Genomic DNA, 24,900 nt, shown 5'->3' with positions numbered 1-24,900 from the left:
GAGTGGTTTAGCTTGGCCATGCAGACAATCAGTTTGCTATCTAACCACGTGGTCAAACCACATTACACACATTTTTAATGTAATTTAAGTAGCCAACATCCGCTTCACGATGAAAAAGAAAGAAACTAAAATGAAAATAAAGAAATCAATAAATTAAAATACTTTGAATGCTCTTTTATTGGATGAGTTCCAGTCAAAGCTAAACTTTAGAAATTACACTGACTTCGTAAGACACGAACCCTTTTCTTCCGGTGTTCAGGAAGGTAACTCTTTAGTTTGAATGATTTATTTTTGTCAGTTCAACAAATCAAAAATACTATTGCATAACCCTTCAATGGATATACAAACATTTTTAGACATAAAATTCAATAAACAACTTCCAAAATGAAAACGTAGTTTAACAATAAAATCTCTCCGATGACAGCTGGAAACAAAGAAACAGAAAAATGACAGCAATTCCTTTTTTGGAAGAAAAAGGAGTCCCGTTGCAATCTGAATATAATATTCAAATTGCCATTCATCTAGAAATAAAGTTTTCTTTTTATTTTGTTCTACAGGGAAAACAAATAAATCACAGTTTAGTAGTAAGTGTTCTGTTTTCGAAGAGAAAGAATGAAAGAGAAATTATATTCTAATAATTTATGGCATTCTGGAAATGGTATATAACTGAACCGCGATGACCCTGATCACAATAATCATAAAGTGCAGAATGACTCAAGTGGTTCTGATCACCTTGGCTTTGCTTCTGGCGAGCGTCAGGGCAGACGATAATGCGTTTGTGAAGACCATGCAAAGAGATTGCCGTAAGTTTATTCGTGACTAATTTGAATTGATAACAGACTTAGGAATGATAAAGGTGCTGTTTCTAAACACATTATTCATTATAATAATGCTATTTAATGGGTATATTGGAAGATAACATAATGAAATGCAAGAACGATGATATTAATGGTGGAGGTTAGCAGGAAATGGAATGTTTGCTTCTCAACGCTTATGAGTTGTAATAAACTATGTGTATTAAATAGCGTGTCAATGAATTATCTTTTCTACTTATTGGGTAGATAATTAGAAACGCTTTCTTCTTGAGTTTTTTTAATGCATTTCTATTTATATTTCTTATAGTTTCTGACACCCATCACGAGCTTTTGGACTGCATGTTTGGACATGTGGGACAAGCGGTAAGTACTTCCATACACCGCATACTATGGTCAACTAACACGAAGTAAAATTACCTTTTTATTTGGATTTAAATAACATTGCCTCTTTGAATTTTACATAATGCGTAAGTACCAGAAAGGTTTCATGATTATAAGCATTCAATTCGAGTTTCAATTCATCAACGACTCCAAGTTAAGAACTAGAAATAAAAAAATAACTGAGACTACCTTTATTGATCTTTCATTTAAAACATAGATTATAATTTAAGATCTAATCGTATTATAAATATGATTATATCACAAATATGTTAGAAATAGCTGTCTCATTAAGAAATGACCTGCGCAATATTAGCAGAAGAATTTAATATATGTTTTTTTTTTTTATTATTTGGTTAAATTATTCTGATTACTGTTTTTCTATCTTCGAAGTTTTTAGATGACTGGAAGAAATGCGCCAAAGAAATTGGTGGGAAGGAAATTTCAACCATCCATGAACTGGTGGGCTATTTGTGTGAAGGAATTAAAGCAGGAACTGGAATTTCCGAGGTAAGTCAGATTCGATGCACCACTTCAACCTATATTCCAAAAGAATGCGACCTATCGCGGAATGTCAAGGAAGCTACATCATCATGGGAGGAACGGTGAGAATGTGTAACTTTAGCTAACTAATGGAAACGTGGTAATGATGTTCATGGCAATAAAAATGGTTCTAGAAACGAATAAAGCGGTAGAGCTGAACGCTTTGGTTTCGGAATTGGATGTTTGTGCAATAAAGCTGCACAACTAGGTCAATCAGACAGATTTAAGTATAAGGAGGTGGTGGTAACTTTTATGTCTCTACCCAAACTCCAGGAATAACAAATGGGTTCAGTTTGCTGCTTTCGTAACGTAAGACTGTTGGCATTTGTGAAACCAAACTATCAGAGTCAGATGTTTTAACTGTAATCGAGTGTAAAGGTAATAGTATTTTTAAGGACAGAAGAGATAGAAGGGGAAAGGATATACTGGTAATAATATCAGATGATTTGTGTGCAGTTATGGTGAGAACTCCTCAAAGTAAAGACAAAATCTATCTGAAGTGAAGTGGAGGCTAATAGGATGAAATAATGGTGGAATGTTGCTAGAGATTACCGTGATTGGGGGACTGAAGGATAATTTTGGGAAACTTATGCTACCCGAATGAATCTCCATAGCTTATTCCGAATAGAAGTCCTTTGGATGGAAAGACCACGTGGGTTCGAATTCCGTCTAGAACGCTAAGAACTATTATTATTAGGCCTCTTCAACTGAAAGCGAAATATCCAGTTTCAGTAGAAGGGATCCCGTATCCTCCCGGAAACTGGGATTTTTTGTCCCTTAATTTACAGACAAAAATATTATAGGCATACGACTAACAATTCTAACAATGTGATGCATTTTTGTTATTGTTGTTGTTGTTGTCTGTTGTTACGGTGAGATTCTCATTCTTTGCAAGATGTTTCGATGTTACTGATTCTGGGAATGGCGTCATCTTAAAAGAGAAAATCATGAGTCATCTTTAATTTAATAAATAAATAATTTAATAACATATAGCCTACGTAGTTCAGTCTGTATTGACGAAACTCTTTGGTCGGGAAGGTGTGGGTTTCATTCCCGTCAAAGTGGTGAGATACCTTTATCTGGTCTCTTTCGACTAAAGGTCAGGTCCTCGGTCTAATATGGAGATAGGTGGTTTTTGGTCCCAGAAAGCTGGTTTGCCTGGCCCTGAGCCAGGCAAATCGGCCCAGTGTGCACACACTTCTACAGATAAAAATACCTCTTCCCCAACGTGAGACTGCGACAAGTCAGTTGGGATCGCGTGGATAAGATCGCTTCATGTAAAAAGGCCCACCCCAAATCGATGAGATAAGGTACACAAGAGGAAAAAGATAAAATAGATTAATAACATATTTAATAAATAATAAAGTTGATAAATAAGATTTTCCTATTACTTGATTAGTTTACAGATAATCGTTATGAAAATTTGATTTTCCTAAAGATAATCTTTAGGAAATCTTGCCATTAAATATATAATAATTATTTGGAAAATAGAGTTTAGTCAAGTACTCTATTCTGATTTGATAATTGTCCATACTTTTGTATGGTGAAGACGAAATCATAGCAGTGTGGTATATTTACAGAGTCTGATGGAATCCAAAAGATGTAGCTTCCGTAAGAGCGAATTTTCTTCAGATGTGCTAATGGATAATATTCGCGAATCTTACAAGGTAGGTGAATTCATTTTTAAGACAGAAAGTTTTCGATAATTACCAGATTCGTAACATGCACGCGTAATCTATAATTATTCTCTCCATATACGCATTCAACTGTGTGTTATTTTATTTTTCAGAAATGTGGAACAATTGTCGCTGAATAGGTAAGTTGAGGTTTTTTCCCCCTGTTCTCCTTCCCTTTAAACTGTCAATTTGTAATTTAAAATAGCACAAAAACTTTTAAATAATAATTCGCTTTTGAATGATAGACAATTTATTCTGAAATATAATTATGTTACGAAATCGGAAATCAAAATATCGAATTTTATTACTTGAATTGCTGTAATTTCTTAAAAGAATGTTAGTAAGAAAATTTAAATGAAGTGTATCTTTGGACTGTTTTCTTAATATTTAGTTAATTTGTATCGTAAGCAAATAAATATTTATTTATAAATAAATACAAATAAATATATTTCCATAACCTTTCTTACGAAGTAACCTAAATTAAGCTTTTCCTTATATCACATTAGAAGTGTTGTTGACTAGATCAATTGAGAATTTATTCCAATTGCAACGAGGTATTATTATTATTATTATTATTATTATTATTATTATTCCTGATACCTCCAAGGAGTCCGAAGACTCATCGCGGGAGGACATCTTCAACTGTCTCTACACCTTACCTCTACTACGAATCAACGCCATCTACCGCCCACCTCCAACACCACCACAACTAGTAATTTTTGTCTGTAAATTGCGTGTGTTCTGAAGGGCCGATTTGTATGTATGCGGGATGAAAAACCCGAGTTTCCGGGAGAAAAAACCCTGCTACCTCCGTATGAGATCGGCTAACTCACCATCGATTGAAACCGACCAGATAAAGATATTAAGCACGCTTACTTTTATTGAATGCTTACAAGAAATTATTTCACTCAGCTAAATATTTTTCCCAGTCATAAATAAAGATACCAAGATATTGTATAGTTGGTTTAATCATTTATCCAAGGGTAGGCAAAGGTTGCGCCTCAAGTATTTTCAGGACTGGGGAAACTCATATATGGACGCTAATGACTTCACATCACTCGCTTTAGCATTCCATAATGTAAAGCGCATATCCTTGCGGACATGTATAGTAAAGCTATGCATTATGGGAAGACACACTTTCCAGACAGGTAGGTATAGACCTTTATTGAGGTCTCATCAATGTGAGCCAAACCCAGATGTGGTGATACTAAGGTTGAAGTAATGCGAAGTCATACTGTCATATACGAGTAGCCAGAAGGTGTCGCACCTTATTATTAAAATCGTCTGGATTAGAGATAGTTGTTGGAAGTTTTCCCACTTGGATATAATTTCTTGGTATTTTTAATTCATAGTATAACTGTGAGTGTATAATAGTAGAAATATTTACAGTATAAAAGTGGAAAAACTTCCAACAACTATCTCTGTTCTTCCCCAGTCAGTTGGTTTGTTTTCAGTAGGCGAAACTTGGAAGAAACATATCTTGGAGACTTCACCAATTCCTTAAAAACTTCAGAGATATGGCGAGAATGCTCATGATTACCATCATCATCCGTGGCTCTAACAGGCACTTAAGCTTCCACGATCTTTCAAGCATCTTTGTATTTTGCGTGATTAGCCCATAAGAATGCTTTTTGTGTTTTGCTGACTGGTTTGCCTGGTTACGGACAAAAACCCTAATTTCACCGTATCCGACTAGTTCACTCCTCTTCATTTTGAAATCCGTAATAAAGGTTCTTCGCCTGCTAAATGAGATTCGAGCCCACGTCTTTCCAACCGAACTCCTCCGTGTACACTGACTGAACTACTGAAGCTCAGAACGCTCATACGAAATGACATCATTATAGGACTCAGTAGTTCAGTCGGAATAGACGAATCAATTTGTTTATATTCATAATGTCATCATTAATAGAAGCCTGTCTGAATTAGTTTTCTCTGAAATTGTTTCATGTCCAGAAGAAACTGAACGAATACTTGTATTACGAAACAAACAGCCATTTATTGCAGCATTCCTTAATCATCATGATGTTCACATGACTCGAACATAAACGACTGGTAATCGCAAAGCAAAATTTAAGTAGTCATTTATACTTTACTTAGGAGGAACACACGTCATTCATGTAAAACACTTTAACAGGCACTACGCATGCTGCTGTGCAGTTTGAGGGACAAGAAGCAACAGTCAGCTTAATACATAAAGACAATTTTGTGGCCATTTGATAATAGCAGGATTTTTTCTCCCGGAAACTCGGGTTTTTCATCCCGCATACAGACAAATCTTCCCTTCAGAACACACGCAATTTACAGACAAAAATACTATTTGTGGTAGTGGGCGGTAGATGGCGTTGATGGAGATAATTCGTAGTAGAGGTTCGGTGTAGTGGTTGAGACAGTCGTAGGTGTCCTTCCGCGATGAGTCTTCGGACTCCCTGGAGGTATCACTAATAATAATAATAATAATAATAATAATAATAATAATAATAATAATAATAATAATAATAATTATCCATTTATCAAATGAATGCGTTGTGACATTACCACACATCTGGAATACTGACAGTAGTAGCAGATAGCGTAGCCTGTGGTTAGAAATAGTAGAATGGTTTGCAACTTCTACTGTCGAATTCTTCCCCTTCCCCTATTAGTTAAAATTTCATTTAGAACTAAAATAACTTCACGACAGCTTTATAGCCAAAGGGAGGTTCGATTATTTCATTCAGAGGTAAGACTTTTTCACAATCCATGACTCAGTAGTTAATACCTATAAACTGAAAACCGGTCAAAATACAAACATGCAAATGATAATTTCACTGGACGTAACCATTTAGCTCGCTTGGGCCATAATTCTAAAACAATAAAACATTACTCTATTCGTTATTTGGCTTTCACGAATGTCCTGGAAAAGTTTTAAATGATATTCTTATCTTTCGTTTCAGGTAAACTCAAGGATATTCCCGGGATGCCTTACGTATATTTTACGAAGGAATTTGTACGGCTTCATATGAGGGATCTACTAAGGGATTTATATGCCTTGAGATGACTAAAAATGTCTAGACAAAAAATGAATTCTGTTACATGATGTATTCGTATAATACAGTGCTAACACGTGCTGTAATATGTATAAACAATAATTATATAGATTTAGATAGGTAGCTTCAAGCATGTATCTTCTCATATGAAAGTTAGGTAATAAATTGTTTTAAGCTTAAGTTGTGATTGTTTTTTTGAAAAAACGATTTTTCTATAGATTTTTTATTTCAAACTGTTAAAAATGTTTAAATAATTCCTCAAGTTTGGGATTCACAAACATGTATGTGTGTTTGTGTGTGTGTGTATATATATATACATTTAAATTGAAGAGAAAGAGAGTAACATGAACATCCAAAAATTAATCTAAACTCCGTTCCTACAACTATTAAAAGTGCTTCATGAAAATAACGAGAATATTAAGAACGATTTCTTAATTTGAAGAACAAGACTTCTGGTGATGGAAATAGTTTTAAATCATAGTACAAAAACGTTATACACAAATCGTCTGATGATGCTTAAGGGATATCCCCCCTCACAACAACCATGACCCCCCACCTTTTACATGTAGAACCTCGTTTCGCTGAGATGACGGAAGCAAACCCACTCGGAATATTTTCAACAAGCATACGATAGCGATCAGTGGGGATTTCGGAACATTCTTCCAAGAGGCATGAAATGAGATCCTAATTTGTTGTGAGGGGGCGGGATTCCCCATAATTTCACCCGACGATTTAGTTCATCTCACAGATGTTCAGTAGGGTTGCGATCAGGGCTATGCGGATGCATCATGTGTGGTGAGATTAATGTCCACAAATCACGAAAAAAAAAACAGCAGCCTTATGAATATTGTTTTCCTGAACGCGACAATGGTCAGTTCCGTAGAAACGCCAAAAATTACGGGGCATTACATTCTCAAGAATGGTCAAATACTTCTCGGTGTTCAATGTTCGTGGCACCACAAACTCAGGTCAGAGGTAAAAAGTAGGTTACGCACCCTGAAAAGAGAAGTTGACCAGGCCTCCGCCGAACCCATCCATCTGCTCAGAAGATGTCGTAGCCTAATTCGTTGCTCAATAACCCAGATTTCCAAGTTTCCACTTCTCACTGTCCATGCTGTTCGCACTACTTAAGACGAAGCTGTGTTTTGTTAGGGGAATTTGGGGCTTCATATTGCGATCACACCATGGCAACCCATGTTGTGAGCCTCGGTTCGGAATGTTTTTTGCAGATCCGTGTTTCAGTCGATGCTCTCGACACTCCACATTCAACGGGTTAACAGCTCCATGACGAGTTTCACATATGATCCTACGTAGCATACGTCGTACGGTCACGTTGGGTAGGGTGGTGGGTTGTCCACTGCGGGTAGCACTTGCTTTTGACTCCCTGCGATTCCATTTCAGTAATTGAACTGAGATGGCCAAATATGCCTAAGAGATAGCCCTGCAGCATAGCTTCCTATCACAACGCATCTTTCAAACTCAGTACGATCCCTTCTCGCAGCCATTTCAACCGGACACGGTTGCACTGACTTGGGAGCATCACATTCCTGCAATTTAAACTAGCTATAAACACGTGACTCCTGACATGACACTATGTACCTTTCTATCGGATGTCCGGTGACTTCTTTCCAAGCAGTATACGTCCGCGCGGTTTAGCCTATTCGCTATGCGCTTCGCAACCATATGCGTGGGGAAGGAGTGTTCTAGGTTCGATTCCCGTCGACGGTGCAAGGAACTTAAGGATTTTCCTCTGCCATGCCATGTTAGCCGGTCTTGGACAGCAGGGTTTTTTCCAACAGTGTATCTGTGGTTTTTCATCCCGCAAGCAGGCAAACCGGTCCAGTGAACACACACGGATTACAGTCAGGAATATTGACCCAGCCATAGGTCTGATTCGTCAGCAATGCCGGTTCCGGAGTCCAGATAAAATTTGGGAGGGGGGGAACTGAGATGGTGCCGTACATTATTAAATCATGATTATACTTGTACATTCCAGCCAGTTGACTTATGCTGGATGTTATATATTAGGTAGGCTGAATGTGTGCCATCCAGATCCTTGGAATTTTAATGCCATCTTTGTTGTTGATATTTGGATGGTTTATCAGGATTTCGCAGGCTTCCTTAAATTTCCTTTCATACCAGGTTTTTGTGTGGTGTAAAGTGCAGCTGCTTTTCCAGTTGATTTGGTGTGTGGTGTTCACCATAATGGTCATATTTAATGTGCCTATTCTTGCGTACGGGGATTGTCCGTCCTGTTACACAAATGAAAGGTAACTTACAGGTGCAGCGGATGCAAGAGACTCACCTTTTAACCAGAGGTCAGGCCAACAATTGTTGTAGCGGTTGGTCAGTATCATTAACAAGTCAAATCAAGTCAAATTAAGCAATCAAACCAGTTTGATTGTAGTGTAGCTTGTTTTCTGTGTATAGTTGTATGCTCCAGAAGATGACCTTGACAAAAAAGATCGAAACGTCGAATGTAGATTTTAGTTATATTAAACTAGATTTTATTCAAACACGGTAGTTGTCTCCATAATTTTCAAAAATGCATTCGGATCCCACAAGCGATGCAATCGGTGTGGTAAGTTAAAGATTCGTATTTCCCTCTTGATCAATCAGCTGCCCATTTTAAAGAGATGCAGAGACAATAACCTTATTCTTATCTGCATCAGGCTAAAAAAGAAATTTACGTCCGCTAAAGAACTCCGTATTTATGACCGCACAGAAAAAGCAATGCTCAGAGAACAGATCCAAACAGCCCGCCAAAACCTAACAACAACACAAACTCTGGCTTCAAAATTACAATCTGAACTATCGAACTATATTAAATCCAGACTTTCTACAAGTACTTGAAAGACAATTCGGCCAAATATACCCTGAAAAAGAATAAAGAAAAACTCAAAACCAAATGCCACAGTTTGAAACAACGGCAAAATATGGCGGCCAATCTCAGAAATCCATCCAATCCGAAGACCTCCTCCCCGATAAACACCAACTATGAACAACAAACAAGGGAGACAAGGAGCGACCAACCACCGGCAAGCAAGAACCATGTGATCAACATATCAAGCCACACCCTGAACAACGGCGAACTTACGCTACTGAATAAAGGACTTAACTACGCAACAGCACCTAAAAAGGTAAACAAATTGGATTTTATCTACCACATAGAAAGAGGCATTAGGTTCCTACCTGACAATATAGCCGATAAAATACGATTAGAAACTAGTAACGTCCTGAACACTAAGAAAACCATACAGAACAACCTGACAAAAACAGAATTAACAGCAATAAAATCATTAAAAGCCAAACAAGACATAATAATAACGAAAGCGGATAAAGGCAATGCCACTGTAGTCCTTGACGGGTCAACATACGTAGTTCAAATGAATCAACTCGTAGCCGATAACAACACATATAAAATGGTAAATTATAACCCAACAAAAAGGATAAACGATAAAACAGAGAAACTACTCAAGTCCGTCACTTCCTGGCCACCAAACACGTTTAAAAAACTCAACCCCCCCACAGAATATATGGGGTCCCGAAAATACACAAACAAAATGTGCCCCTTCGATCAATCGTGGAAGAAATAGACAGTCCCAATTACCACCTAGCCAAGAAATTAGTGGCAACACTCAAGGAGTTGGTAGGTCATTTCCCCTCCTACAAAAAAAAAAACAAAAACAGAACACTTTATAAACAAAATTAAAAACATAACACTCGACAAAGACGACTTATTAGTTTTGACGTTTTTGCCCTTTTCACTAATATCCATCAATGACACAATTCTCCTACTACAGAACAAATTTCCGCCCGACATTACGGCCCTCTTTACCCACTTACTACAGTCCGGTTACTTCGTGTGGCAAAACAAATTCTACCTACAAAAAGAAGGTACAGCCATGGGCTCACCACTATCCCCCCAATTGCTGACTTCTACATGGAAGCCTTTGAGCAAAGAGCTCTTGACTCCGCCATGCTAAGACCAACAGTCTGGCTTAGATACGTTGACGACGTGTTCGCGATCTGGCCGCAGGGCGACAAACGCTAAACACATTTCTGAACAAACAACACGAACGCATACAATTTACCATCGAAATCGAAAATCAAAATTCGCTCCCGTTCCTAGACACACTAGTCACATGTCTTCCTTTAGGCAGTCTATCCTTCACGGTCTACCGAAAACCGATACACACGGGCCAATACATACATGCGAATTCATACCACCACCCAGCACAAACATATGGAGTCATTAACACCCTTAAAAACAGAGCTACAACAATTTGCTCTAACCAACAAGCCCTGAAACAAGAACTAAAAATCATCAGCGACACATTCATAAATAATGGCTATAACAAAAATACTGTTAATAAAATACTCCATAAAACAACAACAAACACGAATCGAGATTACAGTAAAACCATAACCATCAGAAAAAATCAACAGAATCCTACAACATTATAACCTCAATGCCACCTTTAAACCACCCACTAAACTTAAAACCATATTCAACTCCTCTGAGGATCCTCTCCTCCCATTAGCACATCCTGGAATCTATTGCACCTGCTGCACCTGTAACTCACCGTACATTGGTGAAACAGGATGGACAATCCCCATACGCAAGAAAGAACGCATTAGACACATTAAATATAACCATTATGGTGAAGCAGGCCTCTCAGACCACGCGCTCAACATCTTACACCAACTCAACTGGAAAAGTACCCGCTCTTTACACCACACAAAAACCTGGTATGAAAGGAAATTTAAGGAAGCCTGCGAAATCCTGATAAACCACCCAAATATCAACAACAAAGATGGCATGAAAATTCCAAGGATCTGGACGGCACACATTCAGCCTACCTAATATATAACATCCAGCATATGTCAACTGGCTGGAATGTACAAGTATAATCATGATGTTATTATATGTATATAGATAGATACTTGTTGTTGCGCCCAATGTATTTCTACAAAAAAGAGATAACACTAACAATAGGACTCTAGCTTTGATGTATAATTTTTTTTTTCCATCAGAGGTCAGGCCAACAATTGTTGTAGCGGTTGGTAAGTATCTTTAACAAACCAGTTTGATTGTAGTGTAGCTTGTTTTCTGTGTATAGTTTTATGCTCCAGAAGATGACCTTGACATAAAGGTCGAAACATCGAATGTAGATTTTAGTTATATTAAACTAAGTTTTTATTCAAACACGGTAGTTGTCTCCATAATTTTCAAAAATGTATACTCTATATATCTATATTTCTGTATATAAACTTACGCAGAGGGTTGCATAAAAATCTCTATGAACGGATCCTGCCCGCTCAGATGATACAATGGAATAGTGTTTTTGCTGTAGAAAAAAAAAATTGGTCCAGAAGTAGATGATTCTGAATATCCTGATATAGAAAAAGTTTTGAATTACGTAACTCCTAGCCCACACAGTTTTAAGTGCCAATATTTAGAACTATATACGGGGTGTTCGGGATAAATTTGACATATTTATAATTAATTATATTTTTCCGTAAGTTACATGTATTAACACACACTTCTCTTCATTTAAAAGTTTGGGCCCTTCTTCATTCATATACAAGATGTCAGAAAGGATGGATAGCTGGAACCCACTTGAATCATGGAAGAGAATAACTTGTATCATGATGATTCGTGCCCGCCATCAAAATAAGGATATTACGACTGCTGCCCAATGCTCCCTGAATACAGTAAAAACAATCAGGCATGAACTAGAGACTTGCAATGGTGACTACGAGGATGTAGCAAGAAGAAAGATCCCTAGCAGACGATCTGATTGCGTTCGTACAGCAGAATTCCTCGCAAATCTGCAGGAACAGGTGTTGAAGAACCCTGGCATTGGAATTCGGGCTTTGTTCGTGGAGTTGCTAACTGTAGTCAAGCCCTGGATAACAAGGGTAGGCAATGGTAGGCCGTATGTATGGCAGCAGGATTCGGCCCCTTGCCACACCTCTGGGAAAAGTCAAAAATGGTTGTCTGAAAATTTCTACGACTTCACCAGTCCAAATGTTTGGCCTCCAAACTCCCCAGACCTTAACCCCATGGATTATTTTGTATGGGGCGCAGTTGAAAAAGACACCAATCGCACTTCCAGTAATACAAAAGCCCAGTTAATGGATAAAATTAAAACAGTTTTTGCGGCCCTTCCCAGGGAGACTGTAGCATCAGCTTGTTCGAGGTTCCGAAGCAGAATTGAAGCTGTGATCGATGCTAATGGTGGTTATTTTGAGTAAATCTTGTTGATAGTATTGTAATTAACTCTGCCTGTAATGTTTTTTTGTCAATTCATTAAATTTAATAGATACAAAGAAGATTTTCTTTTTCCTTACGAAACTGTCAAATTTATCCCGAACACCCTGTATATATATACAGGAGCTAAAATAACCAAGCATATAAAATTGCTTGGTTATCCTAATATACAATATATCCAAGTTAAAAATTTATTCCCATATATATATATATATATATATATATATATATATATACTGAATGGTACAGTACTTTCCAAAAAGGGATAAATTTCAATATAAACAGATAAATTGCCTTATATATATTCCTCACATTCTATAGAGAATTCGGAACCATTGGCGGAATGTTACTTATTCAGAGCCGATGTTCAAGTCTCTGTGCTGATGGCTTAATGCAAAATGTAATGCAGAAAACGATGAAGTTGGATCTCGCCTGGTAATCGTTCAGTGAAAGAAACGCATTGTGTTGTTGAATGTCAAAGCCACCATCAAATTTGTTCTTAATATGTGTGTGTGTATCTCTGAAAGGTTACGCAAATAGTTCTTAGTTTGATTATTTTTATCGGGGTTATTGCTCACTAACTTTTGTTCAATATAATATTCGTATACGAGGGTGGTCTGGAACTTTCTCGGCCTAACAAACAAAAAATGAATTTATAATATCAAATTATTTTTAATTTTTCAACATAATCCTCCCCTTAAGACTAATACATTTATTCCAGCGATGCTGCAGCGCCATTATCCCGTCCCTGTACTGGTTCTCAGTAAGATCTGCAAAATACTCCTCTACAGCTGCAATCATCTCTTGATTCGAAGAAAATTGCTGACCAGGAAGAGTTATAGTTTTGGGAGACAAAAGTCAAAAGGAGCCAAATCTGGGGAATAGGGTGGATGTTCCAATAATTCATAGGGGAGATCCCTTAATATAATCATTGCCAAACCACCTTCGTGGACAGGTGCATTGTTCTGATGAAAGATGATTTTTTGCTTCTGCAAACCGGGTCTTTTCTCACGAAGGTTTTTGTCTAGTCTGGTTATAAGGTAGGAATAAAATTCCCTGGTTATTGTTTTACCCATTTGAAGATAATTAATGACCATAATATCTTCAGCATCCAAGAACACCGATGCCATGACCTTTCCTGCTGATGGAACCGACTTTGAGTTCTTTGGCGCTGAACAACCAGGTTCTGTCCACTGTTTTGACTGCTGTATGAATTTTGGTGTGTATTGGTGAATCAAATCTTATCCACAGTAATAAATTGACGCACAAAATCAGTTTTATTCTTGTTAAAACTCCCCACCCATTCAGATATTTTCATGCGAGTGCATTTTTCATCTGCTGTGAGGAAGTGCGGCACCCATCTTGAGAAAACTTTTTCATTTGCAATTCTTCATGCAAAATATATCCTACATGTTCTTTTGAACTGCCTATTGTCTCAGCAATTTCATGCACTTTGACTCGCAGCTCATCCAAACCATATTGTACACTTGATCAATGATTTCTGGTGTTGTTACACTTTTCTGGACGTCCTTCACGTGGATCATCTTCAAGGCTGGTACGGTCACGTTTAATCTGGCAGCCCATATCTTAATTGTCGAAAACAAAGAAGAGGAATGCCCATAAACTATTGTAAAATTCGAATGCATTTATTTTGGCGTTAAATCTTCTTTTTCAAAGAATTTTATACTCACCCGATACTCAGTTTTATCCGTTTCAAGGGATGCAGACAACACTTTTATTTCAGACAGTTGTATAAAACAAACTACGTGATAGAATGACTTGCAATTTCACGTGGTTGCTTATGACAGATGTACCAACAATATATATATATATATATATATATATAGTTTTATGAAAAAAAAATTGAATGACTAGAACCGAGATTTAATTAAAAAAGGTTTTAATATAAACACACTACTAGTTTCGGCCTGTAACAGCCTTCTTCAGGTGACATTATAAAAGAAAAAACACTAAACATTGAGGGTTAAAAGACTATGAACATCATAGACCGTCTTTATACATAATTAGCATTAAAACGTTGTAGTTGTAATTTTTTTCATAAAACTATGTATGTTAACCGAGTCAATGATCATTCTGTCATATATATATATATATAAATATATGTTTTCATACTAATCCCAAGTATGAAAACAAATTAAGTTTGCGCCTGAAACAAAGTTCAAGTCTAAAGATGATACAACACCAGGGCAACTCATTGTAAAGGTGGGTAAAGCTCTTATCACTATTATTAGTATTTTCCCATAATGTAAAGCACATCTCACTAGAAGATGTACTGCAATGCATTATGGGTGGGGTCACTACCCAGACCGGTTTTAACCTTTTTTGAGGTCTCCTCAGTGAGTAGCTAGACCCTAAATACCAACGGTTTAGTAATACAGAGCCTTATCACTTTTACCTATAGAAGATGCAACAATAATCGTCGTTTTATAGTATAGTGATCAACGATAACTGATTTTGTAAAACGACTATTACAAAATCAGTTAGCTTTGATCAAAGCTAACTGATTTTGTAATAGTCGTTTTATAGTGATACGATGTTTCTTATAGTGTTGACTTGCTTTCTATGTTCCTACGCCTGAAGAAGTCGGACAATCCGATGAAACATGTTGCGTTTTGAATAAATTTAATTGTTATTCTAGTCTCGGTTATAGTTAGTATATATAAATATGAATATATATATATATATATATATATATATATATATATATATATATATATATATATTGTTTATTTTTGCAAAGTTCGCAAATCCTGCTTTTGAGATCGAACACGAAAGTATTTCGAGATGAAATTAATTTTCTCCCTAAAGACAGTCACAAACATGAATGTCCAAAGTAGACTTCGAACCCACAGCACGTTGGTTGAATAGAGCATGCGATAATGACTCTACCAATCAAGTCAGCAACTGTTTCGGTTTGCAGAAATTTTGAGCTTTGTTTTAGATTTTCATTATTTTTATGAAGATATTATTGTACTGCTTTGTAGTAAGTACGTTTAGTTCTTTAGCTCTTCGAGTCGATTCTCGGTGAGATTATGATTGCAGCTTAGCGTCGAAGTTGCTCTTTACCCTTCTTGTAGGATACTTACAAATTACAACTGCAGCGTTAATGTCAGAGGAAAAGGTGCTCATACAAGAGTATGAGCACTATTTTTCGGTCTCACTGTTTACAAAGGCGAGCAATTTAAAATTTTTAACAGTTCAAAAAAACAAATCTAAACAGCGAACTGGTATGAATAAAAAATGAGTCAGAAGACAATCTTAAAGAGGAGTTTATTAGTATGCAAAGTTCCGTGCCAAAAAGAAACACTATTTTGCTCTTTGCATTTACATTTTTAGAAAAATGTTAGAAAGTTATCTAATCAAATACCGCACATATTACTGTGCATAATAACATTGCTTTTCAGTAATACAACACATTACAAATGCATTTTGCATTTTGTCATTTAATAAGCAGCACAACAGGAGAAGAGACGTCGAAACTCATGAAAGTTATTACAGAGACATCGGTGAGGTTCCTGAAACACAATATTAAACAAACTCATTATTTCAGATTAGTTTTCCATATTTTTTTTAAAACAAACACAGCAGGATAAAGTTAGGATGGATGGATGGCTTAGAATTACTGATGATGCATTAAATCGTTGAAGCCAATGCGTTAGGTTTACTGTTAATGGCCTTTTCAATTATGACCATTTGTCAGTTTTGTAATTATATTTTGAGTTTCCAGATTTGAAAAATAACTTGTCATCTCACCTTCTTATGAAACTAAGAACATTCCCTTTACTTGAAAAGCTTTTATGAAAGTTCTTCACATCCCAGACGAGAGAGGGTAGAGAAACACGTAGACAGCATCGCAAATATTGTGGTTTGCACAAAAAAGGGCCATACGCAGCACAGCATTCTACGACTGCCAGTTACATGCCACAGAGTCTAAGTTAGTGAATTGTTCACAATGTCCTTCTCCACTCAACCCTTTTACCAGTGCTCAGTGAAATGTCCACTCTGCAAAAAATTACCAAAGGGATATAATTATCCATTTGGTAGATGGATCCTTTCATCGATTTATTCACCACTGTTAATATTGATGACGTACTCCTTATAACGAAAACGAAAATGTTTGCTTCGATATTCAGTTGTGATTATGAGATGTTTATGCTTGGGTGATGTAAACATTGCAATGATAATACTGTTGAAATGTAAGTAATAATTATGTATATAACTAAGAATAATATTCCCAATAATAATGTAATGTAATGTTGATTAATAATGTAATTAATGATGTTGCAGCAACAACCAATATTAATCTGCTGTCTCCTGAACTTTTCTAAACTTCTTAAAACCTAATGAATATTTTTTCTTCTTTACGATGCAAATCAAGCACTACATTAAGATAAACTTTAAAGAAGCTAAACGTGCAATTTAATTTAAATTTCTTTACGAAATCCTTAAAAGATGAAACAAGCATTCGTATGATGCAAGATGAGATTATTCCACCATCATGATATCAATGTGAAATCGTGTTTCAGAAAGCACTGTTTTATCAATCAGAGCGAATTAATATTTAAAAATAATCTTAATTATAAAGCAACGAAGTAACGGAACTGTAATAGAAGTTAGACAAACTTACCTATTCAGCAACAACTGACCCACATTTCTGAAAAAATAAAATCACACAGAGATTAAGGTTTGTACCGCAATGCCAATTGTAGATTGGTTTGCATTAATGCGTGCATCTTAGCAATCTATTAACTACCAAAACTTTGTGCAGTCAAAATTCATTGACTTACCTTGTAAGATTCTCGAAACTTATCCATCAACTCTGCTTCAGTTATCCCACTTTTAGCAAAGCTGCATCGCTTGACCCCCATAATAGTCTGAAAATATACCACGTTTGCTTTAATTTTTATTTACATTTAGACACATATGCATAATAGACTCTATAAGTAAATTGCATTCTTCTTTATGGCTAAGTAATGTACATTTAAATGTAACCTGAATTACCAGATTTATTAAGATTGTGAAGCTAAATACAGTAAATAAAAAAAATATTTATCAAGTATCTTAGTTAGTAAATAATAAATAGTATTATTATTATTTTGCTCTAACTGTTCACCTGCCTCCCATAATAACAGATAATCCCAACCAGTCTCTTAATACACATGGATCTCTTCCTCAGAAGGGACCCTTCTTAGTTCGTAGTAAATAATGTATGCGATCTACGTTATTAAGACGACAATCTACTGCTAATCTCCTCTTTCCAGGAACAGCACTTGTATAATCAATCAAGTCATCAAGTGTTGTCTGAAATTCCAAAAATACCTTGTAGGAAGACAATCACAACCTCTCTTCCTAATGCACTTGGTTGGACTATTCTCCTGCCGCGGATCTATAGGGGATCCACTTAAATATTACAAGAATCTGAACATTAATATCGCCGAAGACTTTGTTAAATGTCATTTGTTTGCGCTCGATATCTCCACCGTCTCTAAGGACTTCGACCAGATGTGGTGCAAAAATCTAATAATTAAATACGTCTTCAACTGCATTGCCAGATTTGTCTCACCCACTTTCTTCAGTATATCCGTGAATTGCTCCAGTTGACCACCAGTCCAATACACAGTTTTGTGGGTGAGAGCACATTACACTCCTTCTCATTTAACCAACCTTGAGCTACACAAATTACTAAAACTAACGATGCATGAAACTCACTGTCTTCAGTACTGATATCGAATCTCTCCTTCAGTGGCACTCACATATCGTTTTACAAGAGAAGCTTGCTTAATGCCAAGGGAAATCCTGAAACGCTAAAAAGCTCTGTGACACTGAGAGCTAAGTAAAAATACTTGACTCAATACAAAAGAAGACGATTAGGTTGATTACCAGTTCACTTGCTCAGTTTCACACTGGGGTTTGGTTTCTGAAGCAAGCATCTTCTACAGGTACTTTCATGGTAATTGTTCTTACGAACTGGCATCAGTCATCTTCCCCCTCCTGGCAACAAATCCACTGAAACACACGCAGCTGAGATCACTTTCACCGTTCCCTCAAGACTCACAGAAAAAGTTCCACTTCATCCTCTTTCACTTCTTGCAATCCTGTTCTCTACAACTGTCTTCCTTCTTACTTGCTTCCACAAAAATATGATGCTACAATCTTTAAAATCAAAAGTTTGCTACTTCCTTCATTCCCAACTCCCAACGCATCAATGGTACGCACAAGATATTGCCTAATCAAGTCAAAAGTACTTGAGAAAAACAAAATGTTAAGAGCGACTTCAAGATGTTACATGCTGAAAAATATCAAGTTAATTTGAGAGAAACTACACATTTGGGAAAAATAACACACACACACACACACACACACACACACACACACACACACACAACTATGTTAGCCTTTTACCAATCAAAATAAGCAGTAGGTGTTTGAAGAAAGTGAGCGAGTTCTACTTTTTTCTGGAAATTTTCTTTCACATTTTTCTCATGTAAGACGTGTTTATCTGATGAGAACAAAACTTAATGTGGTTGAACACGGTGTGTTGGCAATATTTACTGAAGGCTTGGCTGCTGTTCCTGACGTACAACTCGACTTTAAGAAAAAAATATATACCATATGAGATTAACCAATTTGTTTTATAAAAAAGGAGAATAAAAAAAATGCATTTATTTTTTTCATTGTCCAGAAATCTGGATTAAGCTTCGCAGATAATAATATTTATCATTATTAATAGATTTATAGATATTTTTATTTTTAAACGCCACTTTCAATTGATTCAATTACGCATCTAACTTACGTCTGAAATTCCTGATCCAGCTTTAACTCCTTCGCACAAATAGCCCACCAGTTCATGGGTGGCTGAAACATCCTTCCCGCCAACTTCTTTGGCACATTTCTTCCAGTCTTCTAAAAGCTATGAAGATAAAAAAAAATCATCACAATAATTTAAACAAGAATTTTATCAAACGTTTACGAAAATATTCTGTTAATATTGCAAACTTCCTCTGATAACGATAAAAATATTTTTAAAACTAATTGAAAGAATAAATAGTAAGTGGGCGCATTTCTGTTTGAAATAATCTTTCCTTATAATGTTCAGAAATCAACGGTCTGTTACCCCTTCCACCCTCGCCTATGATGAAGTGAAGAGTGAAACGATTTGAAAATTGGTGAGGAACCGATTTTCTAATAAGCTAATTTTTATGTCTGATTCACACAAGGAGGGCCACATGATCTATAGCACACACTATAACACAGTGTGTGTGGGTAAGCGGAGTAGAAGAAAGGAGTTTCCTGTTCACATTTTGCTTGAATGGCTGAGGTTTGTAATCTTTGGGGAAGGCAGAGAGAGGAAGACTGTTCCAAAGGATGGAAGTAGAAGGAATGAAAGAGGAGGCAGTGGAGTTAGTTCAGTGAGTTTAAGATCGATTGTAAAAGGATGTTGATTAGCAGTGATTCTTGGTGGAGCTTAGAGGAATAATAGTGGACAGATTAGCAGAGCACTTTCCATGAAAGTATGTGTAGAAGAGGTCCAAATCAGAAACTCGAAGTCTGTGAGAGAGGGATCATTACTTAGCCGAATTGCCCTCTATTGATTAGAATCGAGCAATCTTACAGTGGATTTTGGTGCACCACCCCAAATTTGGGAGAAACATGTTTGGACTTAGGTGTATTTGGGCTTTGTGTAAAGTTAGCAAATGGGAAGGTGTGAAGTACTGTCTTGTGCGAAAAAGAACACCAAACTGTTTCGCAGTTTCAGAGGTTAGAGTTGAAATAGGTTATGCCAGGAAAGATTAAGTTAATGTTTGATCACTCTGGTCATATCAGATATACCAAAATCTTTGCTACTAATTCACTGCATCTGATAGGAAAGCTGCCCTCACCAAGGATAACAAACACTCAAATAGACTATTAAAGTTTATAAGTGAAATTGGAGATCTGCCTTAACAATTCAGATTTCGTTCTGTAAATCAAATCTTCTCCCAATATTCTCCCAATGACTAGTCCGTATATGTTATTCTATTTTTATTATTTAACATTGTATTATTCATAAAAATACAATAAGAATAAGAGTAGTTCTAAAACTTTTATATACTTGGAATGAAAGGAGGAAATGGAGTAAATGAAATTCTTTATAAATTTTTTCTGAACTACACGTAATTCATTTCTAACGAATTTTATTTTTTTGGAAATGTCGTTAGAAATTAAGAAATAAAAGAAATGGTGTATTTTCAGATTCTGTTAGTCAATCTGTAACGTGATTATCCATACTAGTTATATGTTTAACTAAATATATTAAAATGTTTGTACTCTTCATTAATTTTCAGTTTGTAAAAAGAAGAAGTCCAAATGGCTGTCAGAAGATGCCATCAAAACTGCTCAGGAAAGGAGGAAAATGAAGGCCACAGGAAATTTGCAGGAAGTACGCATTTGAATGCAGTGTTTCAACGACAAGCCAGAAGAGACAAGAAAAACTACTTTAACTAGGAATTCCAACAAATAGAAGACTGAAACAATAAGGTAAAAACAAGAGAACTTTTCAAAAAGATCAGAGAACTAACAGTGAAGTTTAGTGCCAAGGTGACAATATTGAAAAGCAAACACAAAAGATATCTTACAGAAGCTGCAGACATCAAAGAAAGATGGAAAGAGTATAGAGAAGCCCTTTACAGAATGGACTCCAAAATTACTGAGATATTTGAAGAGCAGGATTATACACAGGAACCAGTACCACTGGAGAGTGAAGTGAGGTGAGCACTGCAACAGATATCCAGTAAGAAGGCACCGGGAGGAGATGGAATACCTATTGAGATGCTAGAGCCCTGGGAGAAAAGGCGGGTAAAATTTTAACAGCTCTATGTCGGCGAATTTGGATCACAACTACATGGCTTAGGGAATGGAAGAAATCAGTTTATATACCTATATTGAAGAAAGGCGATGCAAGAGAGTGCGAAAATTACAGAACTATAGCACCAATTTCTGAGGCAAGTAAAGTCTTATTAAGGTCATTCAGAAAAGACTGGAACTATTTATGAAGAGAGAAATGCCAGATGAACATGCAGAATTTCGAAAAGACAGAGGAACAAGAGATCAAATCGACAATGTGAGATGGATAATAGAAAGAGCACAGGAATATCACAAGAATGTCTACCTTTGTTTCCTTGACTATATGAAGGCTTTTGACTCTGTAGATCATGCGACATTGTGGAATGTGTTAAGAACAATGGGAGTCCCAGAGAATTTCATTATTTTTCTGAGGAATCTTTATTATGAACAAGAAGCTACTGTCCGAACAGATCTTGGAGAAACTGAGTATTTCACAATAGGCAAAGGGAAGCGACAATGATGTATTTTATGTCTGTACCTGTGTAACTTGTACAGCGAATACATTTTAAGAGAATGATAGGGCTGGAGAGTCTTCAGTTGGAATTAAAATTGGTGGAAAAAATATTAATACTTTGAGGTATAAATTGCATTCTGCATTCTGCTACCTTGCTAGCAGAATGCAAAGAAGATTTCAAGGAATTATGAAGGAATTGAAGAGGATTATGCAAATTAAAGAAGAAAGTGCTAAATATGGTCTTAATCTTAACCTAAAAAAGACAAAAGTTAGGAGAAAATAGAAGCAGTTAACAATTTTGTGTTCCTAGGATCCCGAATTGACAAAGATGGTTATTGTACCGAAGAAGTTAGAAGAAGATTATTACTCGGAAAAAAAGCAATGATAAATTTAAGCAAGATCTTTAAAGATAAAGATATTAGCCTCACAACAAAAATCAGAATCGTGAAAGCAATGGTATTCACTCTGGTGCCTGAGGGATGTGAAAGTTGGATCCTGAGAAAGAGTGAAAGAAGGAAGATAGATGCATTTGAATTATGGGTTTGGAGACGATTACCATGGACTGCAAAGCAAAAGTTGCTTCCTTGAAGCTATGATCATCAAGCGAAAATTGTCATACTTCGGACATTATGCGAGCAAATGACGGCCTCGAAAAGATGATGATGCTTGCTAAAGTTGATGGAAGCAGGAGAAGAGGAAGACCATGAATTAGATGGGTGGATGGAGTTAAAGAAGCAAGTGGAGTGCGCTTGGAGGTTTTGAAAGACATGGTCAGGGACAGATTGGAATGGAGAGTGTATGTGCGTGGAGTCGCCAGGGGTCGGAAACGACTCGATGAATCATAACACACACACACACACACACACACACACACACACACACACACACACACACACACACACACACACACACACACACACACACACACACACACACACACACACACACACACACACACACACACACACTTTTCATTAAGCGCAAATGACATATTTATGATGAGAGATTAGTTTAGTCACTTATGTGAGAGATTAGTAAAGATATTCTCATTTATTTTTGTGTTTCTTTTTTTTCTCGAGTGGTAAACAGAATTCAAATAGAAGGGCTCAAACCAGACTGTCATGATTATCATTAAAAGGTTTCAGCCAAAGAAAAACGTGATGACAGATTGAATAGTACTCATTAGCCACTTAAATAACAATAAAAATGTTTGATATTTTTGGTTCGTGTTACTTCACCATAATGAAGTAATACGATCCATCGGAATTAAAGGATGACTTACCTCTCGTCCCGCATTGTCAAAAACGCAGTCCACAAGCACGTGATGGTCGTCAAGGACTACAAACATTAAGAATACAAACGCATTACTCAGGAATTATAATTTTTATATTCGTACAGCAAATCAAGAAAAAAATCAATGCATTCCTAAGATATTCCATAATGGAGTATTTAGTATAATTCTTAAGTATTGAGAAGCAAACTTTCTCGCGAAATTCCACGATGAGCATTGTTGTTAAAATACCATCTACCATCCGATGTAATCTTCTATAACGTAACTAACTGAATAATGACCTCGCCCCCACAGCGATTTATCAATTCAAATGAACTAAAATTAAGAAACGAATAAACTTACGGCAATCTCTTTGCATTGTCTTCACGAAGGCATTATCGTCTGCCCCGACACTCGCCAGAAGCAAAGCAGTAGTGATCACAATCAGTGGACTCATTTTGCCGTCTATCACTGTTCTGATGGGATCTGATGAGCTTCATTTTTATACCATTTCTGGAACGTTATAAACTCTTGCAACGGATTGTAGGATTGTAGGATTGTAGGATTTCTCTTTCACTCTTTCTCGTTAAAAATATGAAAGATAATAAACTGAGATTTATTTGCTTTGTATGTCATCGAAATAAGAGAAAAGTGAAATATTAGAATCTGATAGCAATGAGATTTTCCCTGTCATAAAGAAACCTGCCAAATTTCCCTTTCACTATTTTTAATGTCAAACGATAGATTGTGGTTTGTGGCAGAAAGTTATAGCACTTATTCAAATTTGTACTTACAAATACTTGTAAGTAAAGCCTTCTTGTAATAATATTTTATTTTGTTGAATGCTTAATTGTATTTTAGTTTGTTGAAATGGCAAAAATCAATCATTCCAAGGACGGCGCTTCGTGGGCACTCATTTTGAACAGCTCGACGTTGTAACTTATCAAATTCGTATATATCTTTGATGTAACTACTTCCTCCTGCCAACGCAACGCTGTAGTACTGAAAACACTTCATGAATGAAGACAATTCGTATCTTCTTTAAATTTGTTTGTGTGTGTAGTGTACACCATACGCACATGTATAAAAATATATACACGTATTTTTTTTTTTTTTGCATGCGTGTTTCCATTTTAAATTTCCACTTTATATATGGATGGTTGATCGAGGGTAGCTAATACACTCTCTTCAACTAATAAGATGTATTTTCGAGTCCGACTTAATTATCATCACCGATTGGAACGGCCCTCCTAATAACTGGCATTTGAAAATAACTGGGAAGAAATTCAAAAAACTCTTACCTCTCGCATAGCACTAATGTGATATTGATCTGCAATCTTTCATGGATGATATTTGAATTTTAAACAAAAACGTTCGGCGGAACCCAAATGTGACTTAAAATTTTAGATCATCTTTAAAAATTTGAGATTTATCAATCTATTAACATCGCTTTGTCCGTTCTTTCATCCATTTTATTTATCCCTCTAAGCTGATCCCTGAGACTAGACCAATTATGACGAAATTTCATCAAGCTTGTGTTAATTTCAGTTGCGTGAT

At 36.3% G+C, this 24,900-nt stretch overlaps 2 protein-coding genes across 2 annotated transcripts; one reads left to right on the top strand and one right to left on the bottom strand.

The window, feature by feature from the left end:
- Positions 1–710: 710 nt before the first annotated feature.
- LOC150107892 (uncharacterized) lies at positions 711–6,456 on the top strand. The gene is made up of 6 exons (XM_090415418.1): positions 711–803; positions 1,123–1,178; positions 1,587–1,703; positions 3,317–3,403; positions 3,526–3,552; positions 6,346–6,456. The coding sequence occupies exons 1-5, from the start codon at positions 788–790 to the stop codon at positions 3,550–3,552; spliced, it is 303 nt and encodes a 100-aa protein (XP_090271544.1). The 5' UTR covers positions 711–787; the 3' UTR covers positions 6,346–6,456.
- Positions 6,457–17,363: 10,907 nt separating this feature from the next.
- On the bottom strand, positions 17,364–23,800 carry LOC150107891 (uncharacterized). The gene is made up of 5 exons (XM_090415375.1): positions 23,707–23,800; positions 23,356–23,411; positions 19,530–19,646; positions 17,524–17,610; positions 17,364–17,390 (listed from the first exon to the last, which is right to left on the bottom strand). Exons 1-5 carry the CDS (start codon positions 23,798–23,800, stop codon positions 17,364–17,366), a joined length of 381 nt encoding a protein of 126 aa, XP_090271501.1.
- Between the last annotated feature and the right edge of the window lie 1,100 nt (positions 23,801–24,900).

Source organism: Typopeltis vanoorti, chromosome 3 (assembly GCF_054136105.1).
Source record: "Typopeltis vanoorti isolate ZY-2024b chromosome 3, IOZ_Tvanoo_1.0, whole genome shotgun sequence".
NCBI lineage: Eukaryota > Metazoa > Arthropoda > Arachnida > Uropygi > Thelyphonidae > Typopeltis > Typopeltis vanoorti.
The sequence above is the reverse complement of the archived record's forward strand: the minus strand, read 5'-3'. Positions and strand labels throughout refer to the sequence as shown.

Bases quoted from the DNA above. Each gene is read 5' to 3' on its own strand.
- LOC150107892 (XM_090415418.1), top strand. The intron at 1,179-1,586 runs GTAAGTACTTCC...CTATCTTCGAAG, and splicing joins TTGGACATGTGGGACAAGCG to TTTTTAGATGACTGGAAGAA. The intron at 3,404-3,525 runs GTAGGTGAATTC...TTTATTTTTCAG, and splicing joins ATATTCGCGAATCTTACAAG to AAATGTGGAACAATTGTCGC.
- LOC150107891 (XM_090415375.1), bottom strand. From the start codon at position 23,800: ATGAGTCCACTGATTGTGATCACTACTGCTTTGCTTCTGGCGAGTGTC. The intron at 17,611-19,529 runs GTAAGTTAGATG...GTATATTTTCAG, and splicing joins CTGGATCAGGAATTTCAGAC to ACTATTATGGGGGTCAAGCG. The intron at 17,391-17,523 runs GTAAGTCAATGA...TTATTTTTTCAG, and splicing joins AGTTTCGAGAATCTTACAAG to AAATGTGGGTCAGTTGTTGC.